The 17,887-nt window shown below is 40.0% G+C and overlaps 1 protein-coding gene across 1 annotated transcript in view; it reads left to right on the forward strand.

Moving 5' to 3' along the window:
- The window catches only part of samd4a (sterile alpha motif domain containing 4A), a 119,240-nt gene that overhangs the window by 67,375 nt on the left and 33,978 nt on the right, over window positions 1–17,887 (forward strand). The window contains exons 3-6 of the mRNA XM_087990213.1: window positions 53–102; window positions 812–898; window positions 7,133–7,436; window positions 13,558–13,643. Of these exons, the coding sequence (XP_087846339.1) occupies window positions 53–102; window positions 812–898; window positions 7,133–7,436; window positions 13,558–13,643 (527 nt within the window). The remainder of the gene's footprint in view (window positions 1–52; window positions 103–811; window positions 899–7,132; window positions 7,437–13,557; window positions 13,644–17,887) is intronic.

A 17,887-nucleotide genomic window follows, 5' to 3' on the forward strand; every position in this document is an offset into this window, starting at 1 on the left:
CTTTGAAGATTTACCAAATAAACTTTTCTTCCTCTGTTCTCCAACTATACAGATCTCCAAATAATTAAATCAAGATTGGCCCTTTTTGCATTCACTTTCTGGGTACAGTTTGTACTGACCTTCCTTGCAATAAAGTTATTTGAGGGCATTTTTATTATTGTCTGTTATCTGCTTGCTCCTTTCCATAGTATTGGTGGTCATTTTAAATATCCTATCCCTAACCCATCATCTTGTCAGATTTATGCCTTTTTGATTTGGTTCCGACGCTATAACCTTGACCAGGACTGACATTGACCTCTTGATTTTTATTTGTAACCATTGAGATTAGATTAGATTACATTACATTACAGTGTGGAAACAGGCCCCTCGGCCCAACATGTCCACACCGACCCGCCGAAGCGCAACCCACCCATACCCCCTACATTTACCCCTTACCTAACACTATGGGCAATTTAGCATGGCCAATTCACCTGACCTGCACATCTTTGGACTGTGGGAGGAAACTGGAGCACCCGTAGGAAATCCACGCAGACACTGGGAGAATGTGCAAACTCCACACAGTCAGTCGCCTGAGGCGGGAATTGAACCCGGGTCTCCGGCGCTGTGAGGCAGCAGTGCTAAGTCCCACAAAGAAAAGATATTCCAATGTAGTCCACTATTTGTATCCCATGAAACAATTTTAATGCAGCATCTCAGTTTAAATACAAAAGTAATATTTTACTAGACGTGGACCATGTCATTTATATGATCAAATGTTTAAAATTGCCATGATGAAATAGATATTTGAGGCCTTTGTTTGTTCTTGCTGCAGCATGTTACCAAAGGTGCAAGACACAAAATTGTCCTCAGCATACAAAAGCTGAAGGAGAGACAGAATGTGCTCAGATCATTGGAAAAGGTAAGAAATATGCAGATATGTGTGACTGTTCTTCTATGTATTTATCTTGGCCATTTATCTTGGCAATCACCTCAGTGCTGAAACATTCAACATTCTCGTCTTTGCACTGGCAATGCTTCCATCTAATGTAGACTAATTTTCTGTTGTATGCATCCCAAATCGTATTTTATTGTGTTCAAGATTGTCTAAGACTAACTGCTACTTTGCTCAAAAAATTTAGTTTTCTTCAATTTTTTTTTTATTTATTCATGGCATGTGGGCATCTTTGGCTAGGCCTGCATTTATTACCCATCCCAACTGCCCCAGAGGACTGATAAGAGTCAACCAAATTGCTGTGGGTTTGAAGTAACATGTAGGCCAGACCCAGTAAGGACAGCAGTTTCCTTCCCTAAAGGATATTCCTGAGCCTGACTTTTTTTTTCTAACTGTGAACAACAGCTTCGAGGTTATTATCAGACCCTTAATTCCAGACTTGTCAAAGGTGTATGCCTTTTGATTTAGTTCCAAAACTACAGCATTGGCCAATAATGACATCGACCATTTGATATTTATTTGTAACCATTAAAAGATTGCTCCTAAGATGCAATATTTCAACCTAGTTCATATTTTGTATCAAATTATGGAACATTTTTCCACGGCACAATCCCAGAACATTATCTGGATCTCTGGGTTAATAGTCTAGCAATAATGTCTCTAGGCCATCAGGAATGTTTTCCATTATATGTATTTTCATTAGATGTACATATATTTTCAACTATTAAACTAAGTTTAAAATTTGTCAGAACAGTTTAATAGTGGTAATTTCTGTAAATGCTATTAATAGATGTTGGTAAGCAGTTCTTGTTCAAATTATCGATGTCTATCACACCACAGGCTGAACTCTTCTTATTAACTTGCTTTTTGTATGTATTGTTACCACCAAACTCCAGACAAAGTTCCTCAAATAATTGTGATTTTTTTTAAAATGTGCACTGTCAAGAGTTAAAGCTCACCTCTTTGGAGTGTCACACTTGCAGATATCAGAGTTCCTCTCCAGACAGTCACTGGATTTAGGATCACTTTGTCATTTTGGGTCCATTACCTTTTCTTTAAAAAAAGTTGGAATTTTAATGGTTTGATTGTATACTTGGGTGATACAATCCAGTATTACAAGAATTTCTCCTAAACTGATCCCAGTTGTTCCCATTTGCTGGCTTGGCTAGGCTAGTATTTATTTCCCTTGAGATAGTGGTGGACAGCCGCCTTAAACTGCGACAATCATTTGAATTAGGCACATCCACAATGCTGTTAGGAAGGGACAGCTGAACTTTTGATCCCATGACACTGAAGGAACAGCTGTATATTTGCAATTTGCAAATCCCTTGCAACTTGCCTACTGGTGCAACAGGTCCATGGCAGATGCCATCTCCCTAGCCCTACACTCATCCCTGGAACATCTGAATAATAAGAATACCTATGTCAGGCTTCTACTTATTGACTACAGCTCTACCTTCACCATTATAATCCAAACTAATCTCCAAACTGTAAGACTTCGGTCTCTACTCTGCACTCTGCATCTGGATCCTCAATTTCCTTACCCGCAGACTGCAATCTGTGAAAGAATCATCAATGCTGATGCCCCACAAGGGTGTTTACTCAGCCCCTTACTGTATTTCCTGTATACTCATGATTGTGGCCAAATTCATTAAACTGCACCTACAAATTTGCTGACTACACCACTGTTGCAGGCCAGGTATCAAACAATCGTGAGATAGAATAAAGGAGAGAGTGAGTGAGTTCTTGGTGGTGTGGCATAAAGATAACCATCTCTCCCTTAAAGTCAGGAAAACTAAAGAGCTGATCATCAACTTCAGGAAGCAAGGAGGTCGGCATGCCCTTACCTGCATCCACGGAGCTGAAGTGAAAATGGTCAAGAGCATCAAGTACTTTGGAGTGACAATCACCAATAATCTGTACTGGACCATCCATGTTGATGTGAAGTCAAGAAGGCACAACAATGCCTCCTCTTCCTCAGGAGGCTAAGGGAATTCAGCATGTCTATAAGGACTCAATGACTTTTGTTGATGCACCATAGAAAACATTTTATGTGGATGCATTGCAGCTCGGTACGGCTCCTGCTCTGCCCAAGACTGTTATTAAAAAGAACTACAGAGAGCTGTGAACACAAGCCAGTCCATCACAGAAGCTAGCCTTCCATCCATCGACTCAATCTACACTTCCCGCTGTCTCAGAAAGGCAGCAAACATCATCAAAGACCCCTCCCACTCCAGTTATAATCTCTTTCAAACTCTTCCAACAGGCAGAAGATACAAAAGCTTAAACACACGTACCAACAGGTTCAAGGACAGCTTCCCTGCTGTTATTAGACTTCTGAATGGACCCCTCACATTCCAAATCTAATGTTGATCTTGCTTTTTGCACCTTCTTTGCTGTCCTAACTGTCTATTCCTCACTGTTCAATCATCCTATGATCTTTGTATGGTATGGTCTGTCTGTACTACACGCAAAACAAAATATTTCACTGTACCAAGGTATGTGTGATAGTAATAAATCAAATCAAATATTTTCACGTCAGGATGGTGAGTGGTTTGGAGGGGAGTTTTGAAGGTGAAGGTGTTCGCATGTATCTGCTCTCCTCGTCCTTCTAACTAGTGGATCATTTTGTTTAGAAAGTGCTGTCTATGGAACCTTGGTGAACCTCTGCAGTACACCTTGTAGATTGTACACACTGCTGTCACTGTACATTGGAAGTGGAGGCACTGAATATATGATAGTGTGCTGCCAAAAAAGCAGGTTTCATTGTCTTGGAGATTGTCAAGCATCTCAAGTGTTGGAGCTGTACTTATCAAGGTATTTGTGTTGTACTCTATCACAATCCTCATGTGACTTCTAGATGGTGGGCATGTTTGGGGAATTGCTTGTTACAGGTTTCTGAACCCCAACTTGCCTTCACATTTGCTGTATTTGTATGACCAATCCAGTTCAGTTTCTGGACAATGTCAAGGGGTATGGTTAGATTCTTCCTTGGTGTATATGGTCATTGCCTGGCAAGTGTGGAATATAAATGTCATTTCCCATTTATCAATCCTAGTCTAAATCTTGCTGCGTTTGGACATGGATAGCGTCAATATCTGAGGAGTCGCAGATGGTGCTAAACATTGTGTAATCATCGCCCCCAAACACCCCCACGTCTGACCTTTATGATAGAGGAAGGTCTTTGATGAAGCAGATGAAGACTGTCAAGCCTAGGACACTACCCTGAGGAACTCCTGCAGGGACACCTGGAACTGAGATGACTGACTTCCAACAACCACAACCATCTCTTGATAGCACTATTGATGACTTCCTTCCATGACTTTGCTGTGGTTTGACCGTAAACTGATGGAGTGGTTATTGGTAGGATTGTATACCTCCTGTTTATTGTGAACAAGACAGACCCAGACAATTTTCCACATTGTCAGGTAGATGCTAGTGTTGTAACTATGCTGCAGAAGGTTGTCTAGGCACATGGCAAGTTCTGGAGCAGGACTTCAGTGTTATTTGAGATCATAGGTGTGCTAAACATTGATGATGAGATATTATTAGAAAGGCTAGCTGTACTTAAATTTGTACAGATCAGGATCAGATTGGAGGTATCTGAATCCGTTGAGGGAATGAAGAACTTAGCGTTGGTTGTAATCTTCGTCGTCCTTGTGTGGAGATAGTGTCAGATGACTGGAGAATTATAAATGTTGCATTCTTGATCAATAAAGGGTGCAAAATGACACCACAATTACTGGAGAATCAGTTTACCCTGGTGGTAGAAATGTGTTTTTTTTTACCATCAGGTTTTTTTTAAATCTGTGGAAGTTATGATAAACCTAAATAAAGCACTAAATTGGCCTCTGCTGAGTACAGTTCCTTGTACGACTTTTAGCAAGAACGTGAAGGCACTGAATAGGATGCAGGAAAGATTTAGAAAATCGTTCTCGGGCTAAGTAACTCCAATTATATCAAGAGATTGGAGAAGCTGGGCCTGAGTGATTTCCTTTTGACAACAGAAGGTTTGGAAAAAAGGGTGATCAAGAGAATTTAGACAATAGATGGGAAAACCTTCCCGTTGGCTCAAAGGTCCCAAGTCTCCAAAGGTGGCATGAAGAAAAACAGTTTTGTGCAATGAGAATTGTAATCCACTGCTTGAGGTTATTATAAAGACAGATTCAATCAAAGCCTTCAAAAGAATATTAAACAATTATCTAGAAAAACAATTTAAAGGGCATTAAGTGGGAATATAGGGCTACGTGAGTTTGAGAGCCAGCACAGTCACAACAGGCGAATGATTTCCTCCTCTGTTGCAACCCTTCTATGATTGAGACCTGGACAATGGTAGATTAATCCATTTAAAGCTGGCATGTTAAAGGCTAATCACTTTTCACTATTATCTCATCAAAAATTTAGTTGTTAGAGACTTCTAAAAGCTCACTTCCACAAAATTGGTTCCTCAGCAAAATTGAGACGCATTGAATAAATGGAACTGTGACTGCATGGATACCAAGTGGCTGAGTGACAGAAAGCCAGGAGTAGTGCTATATGGTTGTTTTTGGATTGGCAGAAAACAGGTGTTTTCCAGTACTCTTTTTATTGATTTTTATATTAACTTGGATTAGGATGCAAAGGACACATTTTTAAAACTTGCAGATGACACAAAAGTTTGAACATGGTCAATTGGACAAAGGAGATATAAGGTTTGTGGAATGGATAGACAAATGGTAGATCAAATTTAATGCAGAAACGTGGAGTTAGACATTTTAGTATGTAGAATGAACGTGCATGAAAATGAGGGTGCAATTCTAAAGGGTTGCAAGATGCAAGAAACCTGAAGGCATACATGCACAAATTGAAGGGTTGTGAAAATGGTTGTAAAGACTTATGGACTCTGGACAAAAGCAAGGATATTGTGATGAGCCTTTACAGATTACTGCTAAGTCCTCAGCTGGAACACTTTCGAGAGGATATCAGAACAGTAGAGGGTGCAAAGATTAGTTACAGGAATGATTCTAGGGAAGAGAGATTCAAGCTACTTTAGATTGGTGAATCTGAGGTGATTCTCCTAAAGACCATGGCCTTGAACCTCTGTATTGACTTTATTCCATTTCTTCTCAAAATATGGGCGTTGTTGACCAGGGTGATATTTACTGCCTGTAGCTAATTACACTCTTAAAAACGAAAAACTGCGGATACTGCAGGTCTGAAACAAAAAATCAGGAATTCCTTGAGAAACAAAGCAGGTCTGGTATCTGTGAAATGAAAGCACAGTCAACTTTTCACCATGTTCAGAACTTCAGTGGTTCTACAGAGTTCACTGGACTGGAAAGGTTGACTGTTTGTTTTCTCTAGGTAAAAACATTGACTGCAGATTTGTTTTCTCTGACAGATGCTGCCAGAGTTTCTCCACCAATTTCAGTTTCTTTTAGTTGTTCAATCATGGTATGCAAGGCAGGATGTTTATGCAAATAGTTAATTTGCTGAATAGGTGGACTCCCTTGTTTTGCACAGTGCTAAGCTCTTGCCTGTTACTGAAGCTCCAAGATGAGTTTCCTTCACATTCCTCAATTGTGCATGTGTGTTTTGAAGAGGGTTGTCAAAATTTGGATGTCGACCCTTCTCAGCCTCTGGTCTGCTGTCATCTATCACATTGAGAATTTGCATAGGAATGCAGGTTTCTGAATTGGGCTGTTCATGGAAACTGCCCTTACTTGCGAATACAAGGTTTAAAATACTGACCTGAAAAACTAACAGCTCACTTGCCCTATCTACTACCCCATCCCTACAATTTGTTTCAATCAACTGTTGCTGGATGGAATTGTTTGATCCCAATACTGTGATAACTTGCAAAATAAAGAAAGTTATTTAAATTCAGCTGGTCAGATAATAACTCCTCATTATTGTAAATAAATTAATTGGAAAAGGTAACTGTCTTACAATGTTACAAGTGACCTATGCAATTTTTTACTTTAGGCTAGAAAGTACTTCTGCTATCTACTGTTAAGTATCTACTGTTTAGTACACTGAATTGAATGATGGAGTGAAAACACATCTGAAATATCCAAACTTTTCACTAATATCTGGATAAAAGGAAATAAAGTGCTCATTTAACAAAAGTTTTAGTGAATAATCTCCAGCAATGTATTATATATTTCAATAAGTTTGTATACATTTGAATGGTATATTGATATTTTTCATTCTATTGTACAGGACATTCTTGAAGGTGGTAATCTGCGTAATGCACTCCAGGAGCTGCACCAAATGATTCTTACCCCTATCAAAGCTTACAATTTCTCTCATACCCAAAACTCTAGTGAACAAAACCAAGACTTGAATTCTCAGTCCTCTTTAATGAATTCAGACAACACCTTGGGAAGTGGACTACCTGATGCGAAGGATTCTGCTGCTGGGGGCATTCAGCAACAAAATGTGACAGGGTGTGAGGGTGAGTCGGGAGGTGCTCCTGTTCCAGAAGGAGATCTGCCTGGACAGTTTACAAGAGTCATGGGCAAAGGTAGGCCTCTTTTTTGCAATGTCACAATTTATCATTGTATGTTTTTACTTGGGTGATAAAGGTAAATCAATGGTTCATTGGAATCCAAAATAAAAGTGCATATTGGGGTTTTGGTGCCATTTCAGCTAACATTTTTTTGAGACTTTTGTTAGCAAGGTTAGATCTGGTGGAATGCAGGGAGAACTAGCCATTTGGATACAGAACTGGCTCAAAAGACAGAGGGCAGTGGTGGGGGGTTGTTTTCAGACTGGAGGCCTGTGACCAGTGGAGTGCCACAAGGATCGGTGCTGGGTCCTCTACTTTTTGTCATTTACATAAATGATTTGGATGCGAGCATAAGAGGTACAGTTAGTAAGTTTGCAGATGACACCAAAACTGGAGGTGTAGTGGACAGCGAAGAGGGTTACCTCGGAGTACAACAGGATCTTGACCAGATGGGCCAATGTGCTGAGAAGTGGCAGATGGATTTTAATTCAGGTAAATACGAGGTGCTGCCTTTTGGAAAGCAAATCTTATCAGGAGTTATACACTTAATGGTAAGGTCCTAGGGAGTGTTGCTGAACAAAGAGACCTTGGGGTACAAGTTCATAGCTCCTTGAAAGTGGAGTCGTGGGTAGATAGGATAGTTAAGGCCTTTCTTTTATTGGTCAGAGTATTGAGTACAGGGGTGGGAGGTCATGTTGCGGCTGTGCAGGACATTGGTTAGGCTACGTTGGAATATTGAGTGCAGTTCTGGTCTCCTTCCTATCAGAAAGATGTTGTAAAACTTGAAAGGCTTCAGAAAAGATTTACAAGGATTAGATTAGATTAAATTAGATTACTTACAGTGTGGAAACAGGCCCTTCGGCCCAACAAGTCCACACCGCCCCGCCGAAGCGCAACCCACCCATACCCCTACATTTACCCCTTACCTAACACTATGGGCAATTTAGCATGGCCAATTCACCTGACCCGCACATCTTTGGACTGTGGGAGGAAACCGGAGCATCCGGAGGAAATCCACGCAGACACTGGGAGAACATGCAAACTCCACACAGTCAGTCGCCTGAGGCGGGAATTGAACCCGGGTCTCTGGTGCTGTGAGGCAGCAGTGCTAACCACTGTGCCACCGTGCTGCCCACAAATGTTGCCAGGGTTGCAGGAATTGTGCTATAGGGAGAGGCTGAACAGGCTGGGGCTGTTTTCCCTGGACCATTGGAGCCTGAGGGGTGACCTTGTAAAGGTTTTCAAAATTGAGGGACATGGATAGGGTAAATAGGCAAAGTATTTTCCCTGGGGTCGGGGAGTCTAGAACTAGAGGGCACAGGTTTAGGGTGAGAGGGGAAAGATATAAAAGAGACCTAAGGGGCAACTTTTTCACGCAGAGGGTGGTTCGTGTATGGAATGAGCAGCCAGAGGAAGTGCTGGAGGCTGGTACAATTGCAATATTTTAAGAGGCATTTGGATGGGTATATGAATAGGTAGGGTTTGGAGGGATATGGGCCGGGTGCTGGCAGGTGGGACTAGAATAGGTAGGGTCTGGGCGGGTTGGACTGAAGGGTCTGTTTCCATGCTGTATATCTCTGACTCTAAATTCTGATAGTAATACTACCCCAAAGTTTCACATTTATCCTAAGCCATCAAGATTAATGGTTGTTCTCTGCTAACTGTACAAATCTTCTTCCAAATAACTGGTGTTATGGACTAGACTGGACCAGACCACCTCAAAACATTTTAAGAAGGTAGCCTAGACTCTAACGTTTTCTTATTTTAAAGGCAAATGTAATGTGCTGCGTTCTGTGCAGATTGAATCTTCATCTCTATTGTATCTTATGATTCTTTAAACATCTAGCCTAATATTTTCCTTTTGACCTATTGCCATTACCTGTTCCAGACTGTAGTACTACTAACCACTTTCCTTATGATTTTTACTGTGCTTTCTCCAGATGATTTTTGTCATCATGTGTTTACTTTTGTGCTAGTTCAAGTACCCTTCAATCGTGAAAAGCCTCAACATGTTTTTAGCACCATGATCCAAGAAAACCTTTTTCATATAATGCTTTTAACAATACATACTTACTGGAGGAAATTATTCATTTTTTACTGTTTGATGGTAAACTAGTGACTTCAGTATCTGGCCCACTTTTATTGTCATGAAGTAAATTAATAATGTTACCTTCTATGTCATTCCCATTGAACTATTTCGAGGTGTTTTCATCCTGCTAAATAACTCATTTACATGTTCTTTGCTTAGTTTACCTTCATGATTAGATGGTCAAATTAACAGATTACTGTTGTGGTTCTGTTCGCCGAGCTGGAAGTTTTTGTTGCAAATGTTTCGTCCCTGTCTAGGTGACATCCTCAGTGCTTGGGAGCCTCCTGTGAAGCGCTTCTGTGGTGTTTCCTCCAGCATTTATAGTGGCCTGTCCCTGCCGCTTCCGGTTGTCAGTTTCAGCTGTCAGATTACTCAAATACAGTCTTATCCACTTGCTCTTCTCCAAACTCTCAAATGTTTAAAATACTTTTCCTGCTTTTAAAAGCTGTTCTAGGGTTGTCTCATTTATCTTTCTCATGTTTTTATTTGCAATGATACTATATTACTAGCATAACTTGGAGTGGTTTTCAGATTTTTCATCTGAACTCCAAATCACTTAGATTTTCTGTTAATGTAACCTAATTAAATGAAGAAAGTATTTAAATAATATGCACCATCTTTTTAAGCATCAATGCTTAAAAAAAAAAGGTAGGGATTACCCAAGGGCAATGAATGCAAATTGTGAAGTAAGGATTACACCTGACCAACTGAATTGGAATTCTTCTAATTGACTAAATGTATTGATAAGTAGTGTGCTAATACAAGGGCTGAAGCCTAAGTGCTTAATTATAAAGTTATTAATAAGAATGTAAATGAATATTGCTATGGACTAGGCCAGACCACTCAAAACATTCTTGAGCATGCAATCCACACCATTACTTTTGCAATTTGTTTTGGTAAGTGTACAGTAAAAATTACCCAGAGTAATCTTCACTGGGTTGACTACCGGGTTTTAAAACAGACAGACAGAAATTTATTCACAAAATTACACAATGAAACACAGAGTAGAACTCAGTTATCCAAACTAGACTTAATTATGCTGTTCCGAATATACACCACAGTCCCAATAAGCAAACCCCCTTAAAAAAAGTTTTAAAAAATGGAGTAAATGTTTATAGTTTGAAGTTAGAAGGGCAGAAAGAGAGAGAGCCTGTTTCCACACAGCTGAACTCCTAACTAGTTCTGGACTGAGCTGACCATTCCCCTTTCATTTTACAGGTCACTTCTAAAACATGACCATTTTGGCCTGAAGTCTCATCAGTTTACATATAAACAAAAAGGCCTCTCAATACCCTTTAATCTTTGTACCAAACAAGTCTAGATTAGATTAGATTACTTTACAGTGTGGAAACAGGCCCTTCGGCCCAACAAGTCCACACCGACCCGCCGAAGCGCAAACCACCCATACCCCTACATTTACCCCTTACCTAACACTACGGACAATTTAACATGGCCAATTCACCTAACCTGCACATCTTTGGACTGTGGGAGGAAACCGGAGCACCCGGAGGAAACCCACGCAGACACGGGGAGAATGTGCAAACTCCACACAGTCAGTCGCCTGAGGCGGGAATTGAACCCGGGTCTCTGGCGCTGCGAGGCAGCAGTGCTAACCACTGTGCCACCGTGCCTAATCGGAACCAGGAGCATTTTATTATCCCTCTGGGGGAAAAAAAAAACAAGGACAGTGTCCTTGAGAAAAGAAACATCTTTTAGAAAAAAGGGACCAGTTTCGTGACAATGTTTTTCATTGTCCAAGTACAGGGGAACCTTGGATAAAAGCAAATTACAGCGGATGCTGAAATCTGAAACCAAAAGAGAAAATGCTGGAAAATCTCAGCAGGCCTGGCAGCATCTGTAAGGACAGAAAAGAGCTGACGTTTCGAGTCTAACTGACCCTATGCCAAAGCTGGGGAACCTTGATTACTGGCATTATCTGAATTTTGGATTATCTGACTAAGATCGCAAGGTCCCGATGCTTGGCTAAACTGTGTTATCCGACATTTGATTATCTGAACCAAATACTCCCCATCCATGTCATTCAGATAGTCATGGTTCCTCTGTATAGCAATAGATATGCCTTAGGACAGTTTCTATTTGCACGTGCATAAATTATTTGGATTCTTAAACATTTGTTCATAGATATGGGTGCTGTCATCAGGTCTAATACTAACATAACCACGAGGTTACTACCTCTCATACCATTGTTTGCCACACCACATTAGGAAGTGTAATGAAACGTGAGGAAAAATGTAAGAGCACATCTGGGTTAGAGAAATGAGCTATACATGTTTAGGACAGATCAACTAATATGAGATTGGGTGAAAGGAATAGAATGATGATTGAACCTTTACGATTTAAGGTATAATCTAAATAAAGGGGAAGAACTGAGATTTTTAAGGTAGAAGTGCAAGTAGGAAAAATGGTAATCTGTTCAGCATATTGAATACAAATACAGAAATTCATAGAATCAATACAGTGTGAAAACAGGCCATTCGGCCCAACAAGTCCACACCAACCCTCCGAACAGTAACCCACCCAGACTCATTCCCTTTACTCTAGGATTACCCTTGATTAATGCACCTAACGTACATATCCCTGAACACTATGGACAATTTAGCATGGCCAATTCACCTAACATGCACATCTTTGGATTGTGGGAGGAAACCCACGCAGACACTGGGAGTAATGTGCAAGCTCCACATGGACAGTCGCCCGAGGGTAGAATCGAGCCAGTGTCCCTCATGCTGTGAGGCAGCAGTGCTAACCACTGAGCACCTATGTATGACCAAAACCATAGATAGGTAAAACTGATGCAGTTTTGAGTACCTTATTGTAGAAAAGCTATTGACTTAATATAGATTTTGGAGGATATAACACTGAATTATTGCTTACAGCAAACTTAATGCTGTTGCTCCATGCACTGTAGATAAGAATAAGGGAGAGGAAGCAAAACTCCAAATATTGAAAGTTTTATATTGGCGGTAGATTGTGAAAGTTTAATGAATCATTAATGCGGCACCATGGCATGAATAAAAATATAAACTGGCATGTTAGGTGAAGTTTTCATGCCTTATCATATAGAATGTATTATACTGCACTTGAGAGGTGATTGGAGACATACCTGGTTTTTTAAAAAAGTGCCAGAAAGTTTAAAATATGAGTAATGCAAAACTAATGCAGGCCAAGTGGATAGAATGTCCTTATGTAGTGCTTGGAGTTTCTCATAAGTTCCTTGTCTTTATCATCATTTTATCTATTTAATTTATCTTGAAGCATCTTGCTTTGATTTTTCTTTTTTTAGTCTATTGACCCAATGACCCATAAAAGAACTAAAGTAACCTTTTTTTAAATAATACTAATTACTGAATAGAGAGCTTAAGAATTAACTTGTCAGGGTGGACCTTGTAATGGCTATCAGTATCCATTCCCTCTCCAGCAAGGCACTGGACTGGTTAAGGAACTTGACATTACAACTCTGACAACAGCTTCTTCTCCCAAAGCCATATGAAGAAAGAAAGAAGACTCATTACCTTGCTTCCTGCAAAGATGATTAAGTCTTTTATTTGTCATTTCAATCGAATTCAAATGTTTGCTCTTCATCTTTTATGCATTAATCTATGAAAACCGTCTTCTTTCAATATTCTTTTGCTTGTAATAACATAATTGAATAATTATTTGTACATGGAAAAAGTGTACAGAATTTCTTCTGTACTTAAAATGAATTGTTTGGGTGTGATCCCCTTTCATACTGTGCCTCAGTCTCTGTAAGCCCCTCTCCTCTGCTATCACCACCTCCACTGTCTTGCCCCCAGTCTCTAGCATTTGCAAAGTTCAAGTCCCTCTGTATACCAGTGAATGTTGTGCACTCCGTAAAATCTTCTGATCTGATAAATATTCTGTGTAAATATCACTGAATTCAATAAAGTTGAACTATTAAATTTGCCTTTTTTGTGATTTTCAGCTTTCGGCATCTTGAGAAACTTGGAAGTAATTTCTACTTCCGGTATTACAATTTTTATAATACTTGATCATTCTCCTTTGCAGTGTGTACACAGCTGCTAGTATCCAGACCTGATGAAGAGAACATTAGCTCTTATCTGCAGCTCATTGACAAAAGTGTAGGTCATGAGGTGAGTATAAGTAGAACACTTCAATACTAGATGGACTTAGTCTGAAACATCTGCCAGTATTTGAAGTTCTACATATCTGAACCTGTCGCTGGTCCTATCCATACAATCTAATTTGCATTTTAAATAATGGATTAGTCTGTTCCATGCTAAAGAACTTTCAATGTTTATTTCTAAAGGATTACGTCTGTCTGTCTCTCATTGCTGCAAAGCCTGAAATGTTCAAGCTCTTGCTCATATCTCTGATATTAAAATTAGCCTTATGGTTTCAGTCCTCAAATATCTTCCTGTGGAATAACTTCCGTCCTGTGCCCTTCCTTTCTCCCTGCCACCCCCACATGTGCATGCCTCCCCACATACTCCTTCCCCAACATGCACACCCCACTAGACATGCTCATTCACACTCATATACATGCAGCATAAATGGTGGCATATTCATACAAATTATAGTCTTATAAAGCAGAACATGACACTAGAATATCAAACTGGTTTGACTGGAACATGATGTACCATCCTATCACAAACTATAGTGTTCATCATACTGTTTGCTTTGTGGCGAATGATTAGGTAGAGTTAACCTGATGTATATTAATATTCAATTAGCATACTGTACAATGGAATGTGATTCTTAAATTAGATCCATCAATTGTTTGATATGGAATTCAATTCTTCATTTTAAAAAGTTGACATTTAAAATCTCTATGCCATTTAGGTTTTGATTTGATAAATTATTAACTTGCATATAAGCAAATTTATCACTTTTGTCTTAGTCTTTTTCCTGATCTGTATTCATTGAGCAGATACGTCATTTGTTGCTCTCCATGTGACTCTGTTTCTACCTTCCTTCATCTCGCCCTCTTAACCTCTTCTGTTCATTTTTCCCTCAATTACTTACATAACTTCCTCTTAAATACATAGGTGCTATTCACTTCAACCACTACTTGTGATGGTGAGTTATCTTTGAGCAAGGTAGATTTTATTTAATGTTTTTTAATTTCCCTGTACCAATACTTCATATCTCCTAAACTGAAGGGACGAAAAAGGCCCACTGGTTTCAGTCCTGGAGAAACTCAAAGAACTTGCAGATGCATTAAATCTTTGTCAGCTGTTTTAGATATGGAAATTAAGTTTTCATTTATGCCTCCACCGGCAGCCCTTACTGTCTACATGTTGCTGCAAATGTGTTTTGATTTTTAAAGCTCTGATTGCATCAATATTAAGTAATGAATAAGCAAAATCTTCTCAATTTTTGAACAACCATTATGTATGCATTATAACAAATGAAGAGAAATGAGTACTTGTGCCATTCCTGAAGATGAAGTTGGCCAAATGTTAATATTGCCCCAGTACCCTTGGATACTGATTTTTGCTTTACAGTTTTCTCTGCAGACATAATTTTCTTTTTATGACTTTGTGTTAGATAAAAGACAGAAGCAAGAATAGATCATTCAAACCCTCGAGCCTGCTTTGCTATTCAGAATGATCATAGCTGAACAACAAGCTCAGTACCCTAATCCTGCTGTCCCCCACATCATTTGATCCACTGTTTTTCTAAGTGCTTGCTTTTAAAATCCTTTGAAAGTGGTCCCTAATATCTCCCTCACTACTGACATCAGACACTCTGGTCTATAATTCCCTGTTTTCTCTCTACCTCCCTTTTTTTAAATAGTGCGGTTAAATGAGCTATCCTCCAATCTTGATGAACTGTTCCAAAGTGTAAACCTTGGAAGATGATCACCAATACATCTGTTTCTATGACCACTTAAGTATTGCTAGGATGTACATTATTAAACCCTGAGGATTTACCAGACTTCAATCTTATCATTTTCTCCAACACTTTCTCTACTATTACAGATTTGTTTTAGTTCCTCTCACTAAACCCTACGTTCCACATAATTTCTGATACAATATTTGTGTCATCCTTTGGAGACCAAAGTAAATTATAAATTTAGTTCATCCGCCATTTCTTGGTTCTCTATTATAAATTTTCCCATCTGACTGTAAGATGTATATCTTTAGAACTTTTAAAGAAAAATGACACTTTCATCTTACTGAATTGTTTAGTCAAGTTTTATTCAAATGTCTTTTTCACATATAACTTCTGTCTTATTTCTGACCATCCTTACCAGCCAAGATACAAACAACGAAAGATTATCATGTATGTTATTGTCAGGTACCTTATACAAACTGTAGTTGCAAATGAATCCTGTATAGTGGACATGGCAGCACCAACCTGTTCAGTCGGGGTTGTTGGAAGTCTTTGTAGCCTTTTGAAGGAGATGAAGGTAGAGCAGTGGATGTGATGTATAGGGATTTTAGCTGGGTGATCGAAAGGTTCCCCATGGTGGGCTCACATTCAGAAAGTAAGGGCTAGTGGGATAAAAGGAAATTTGGCTGTCTGGATATAGAATTGGCTAGCCCATAGAAGACAGACGGTGGTGGTAGATGGAAAGCATGCAGCCTGGAGCTTAGTGGCCAGTGGTGTTCAGCAGGGATCTATTCTGGGACCTCTGCTCGTTGTAATTTTTATAAATGACTTGGATGAGGAAGTGAAAGGGTGGGCTAGTAAGTTTGCCGATGACACGAAGGTTGGTGGAGTTGTTAATGATATGGAGCGCTGTTTTAGGTTGCAACGGGACATTGACAGGATGCAGATCTGGGCTGAGAAGTGGCCGATGGAGTTCACCCTGGAAAAGTGTGAAGTGATTCGCTTTGGAAGGTCGAATTTGTATGCAGCATACAGGGTTAGAGACAAGATTCTTGGCAGAATAGTGGAACAGAGGAATCTTTGGGTCCACATCCATCGATCCCTCAAAGTTGCAACTTAAGTTGTTAGGGTTGTTAAGAAGACATATATGGTGAGCTGGCTTTCATTAGTGGGGGGATTGAGTTTAAGAGCCATGAAGTTATGCTGCAGCTCTATAGAGCTCTGGTTAGATCACGCTTAGAATATTGTGTTTAGTTCTGGTCATCTCATTGTAGGAAGGATGTGGAAGCTTTAGAGATGGTGCAGAGGCGATTTATCAGTTTGCTGCCTGGATTGGAGGGCATGTCTTATGAAGAAAGACTGGGAGAGCTGGAGTTTTTCTTATTGGAGCAAAGAAGGATGGGAGGTGACTTGATAGAGATGTACAAGATGAAGACAGGCGCAGATAAGATGGGTAGCCAGAGACTTTTTTTTTCCCAGGGTGGAAATGGCTATCATGAGGAGGCATAATTTTAAGACGATTGGAGAAAGATTTAGGAGAGATGTCAGAGATAGGTCCTTTAAGCAGAGGATGGTTGGTGTGTGGAATGCACTGCCAGCAGTGGTTGTCGAGTCATATACATGAGACATTTACATGACTCTTGGGTAGGCACGTAGATGATGGTGCTTGAGTGGAGAAGTGTAGTGCTGGAAAAGCACAGCAGGTCAGGCAGCATCTGAGGAGCAGGAGAATCAACATTTTCGGCATAAGCCCTTCATCAGGAATGTGGAGGGGGGAATGGGGGAATGAGAGATAAATAGGAGGGTGGGGTGAGGTACCTGGCAGGGAAGATGGACAGGTAGGATAGTTCAAGAGGGTGGTGCTGAGTTCAAGGGTTGGATCTGGGATGAGGTGGGCATTGTTGATGACTTCTCCAGTTTCCTTGTCTTTCCTTTCCCCCACCCAATCTCATCCCAGATGCAACCCTGCAACTCAGCACCGCCCTCTTGAACTGTCCTACTTCCCACCTATCCACTCCACTTCATCCTTCCCTCTGACTTATCACTATCACCACTCCCACCTGTTTATTTATCGCCTTCCCAGCTACCTCAATCCCACCCTCTTATTTATCTCTCAGCTCCCCTCCCCCATCCACCCCCGACATTCCTGATGAAAGGCATATGCCCAAAACATCGATTCTCCTGCTCCTCCGATCTTGCCTGACTTGCTGTGCTTTTCCAGCGCCATACTTTTATCAATTCTGATCTTAAGCATCTGCAGTCCTCACTTTCTCCATCAACTAGGGCCAGCAGACCTCATTGATCATTCTTATTATTGCTATTTCTGGGGCTTTGCTACATTTAACAAACAAGTGCTGAATTGTTTCGAACTTTAAAATAACCAATTCTCTTCATGTGAAAGTGTGTTTTACTTTTAGATAATTCATAATGTACATTATGCAATTCTATACTGACTTTTTTGCATTTATTATAATTAACTTGTATGACCCAAGATATTATATGACCCAAGATGTTTCAGGCATTATTTTTGTTAAAAAAA

Source organism: Chiloscyllium plagiosum, unplaced genomic scaffold, assembly GCF_037043375.1.
Source record: "Chiloscyllium plagiosum isolate Xiang-an unplaced genomic scaffold, Cpla_swu_hap1 HiC_scaffold_8, whole genome shotgun sequence".
In the NCBI taxonomy this organism is placed as follows: domain Eukaryota; kingdom Metazoa; phylum Chordata; class Chondrichthyes; order Orectolobiformes; family Hemiscylliidae; genus Chiloscyllium; species Chiloscyllium plagiosum.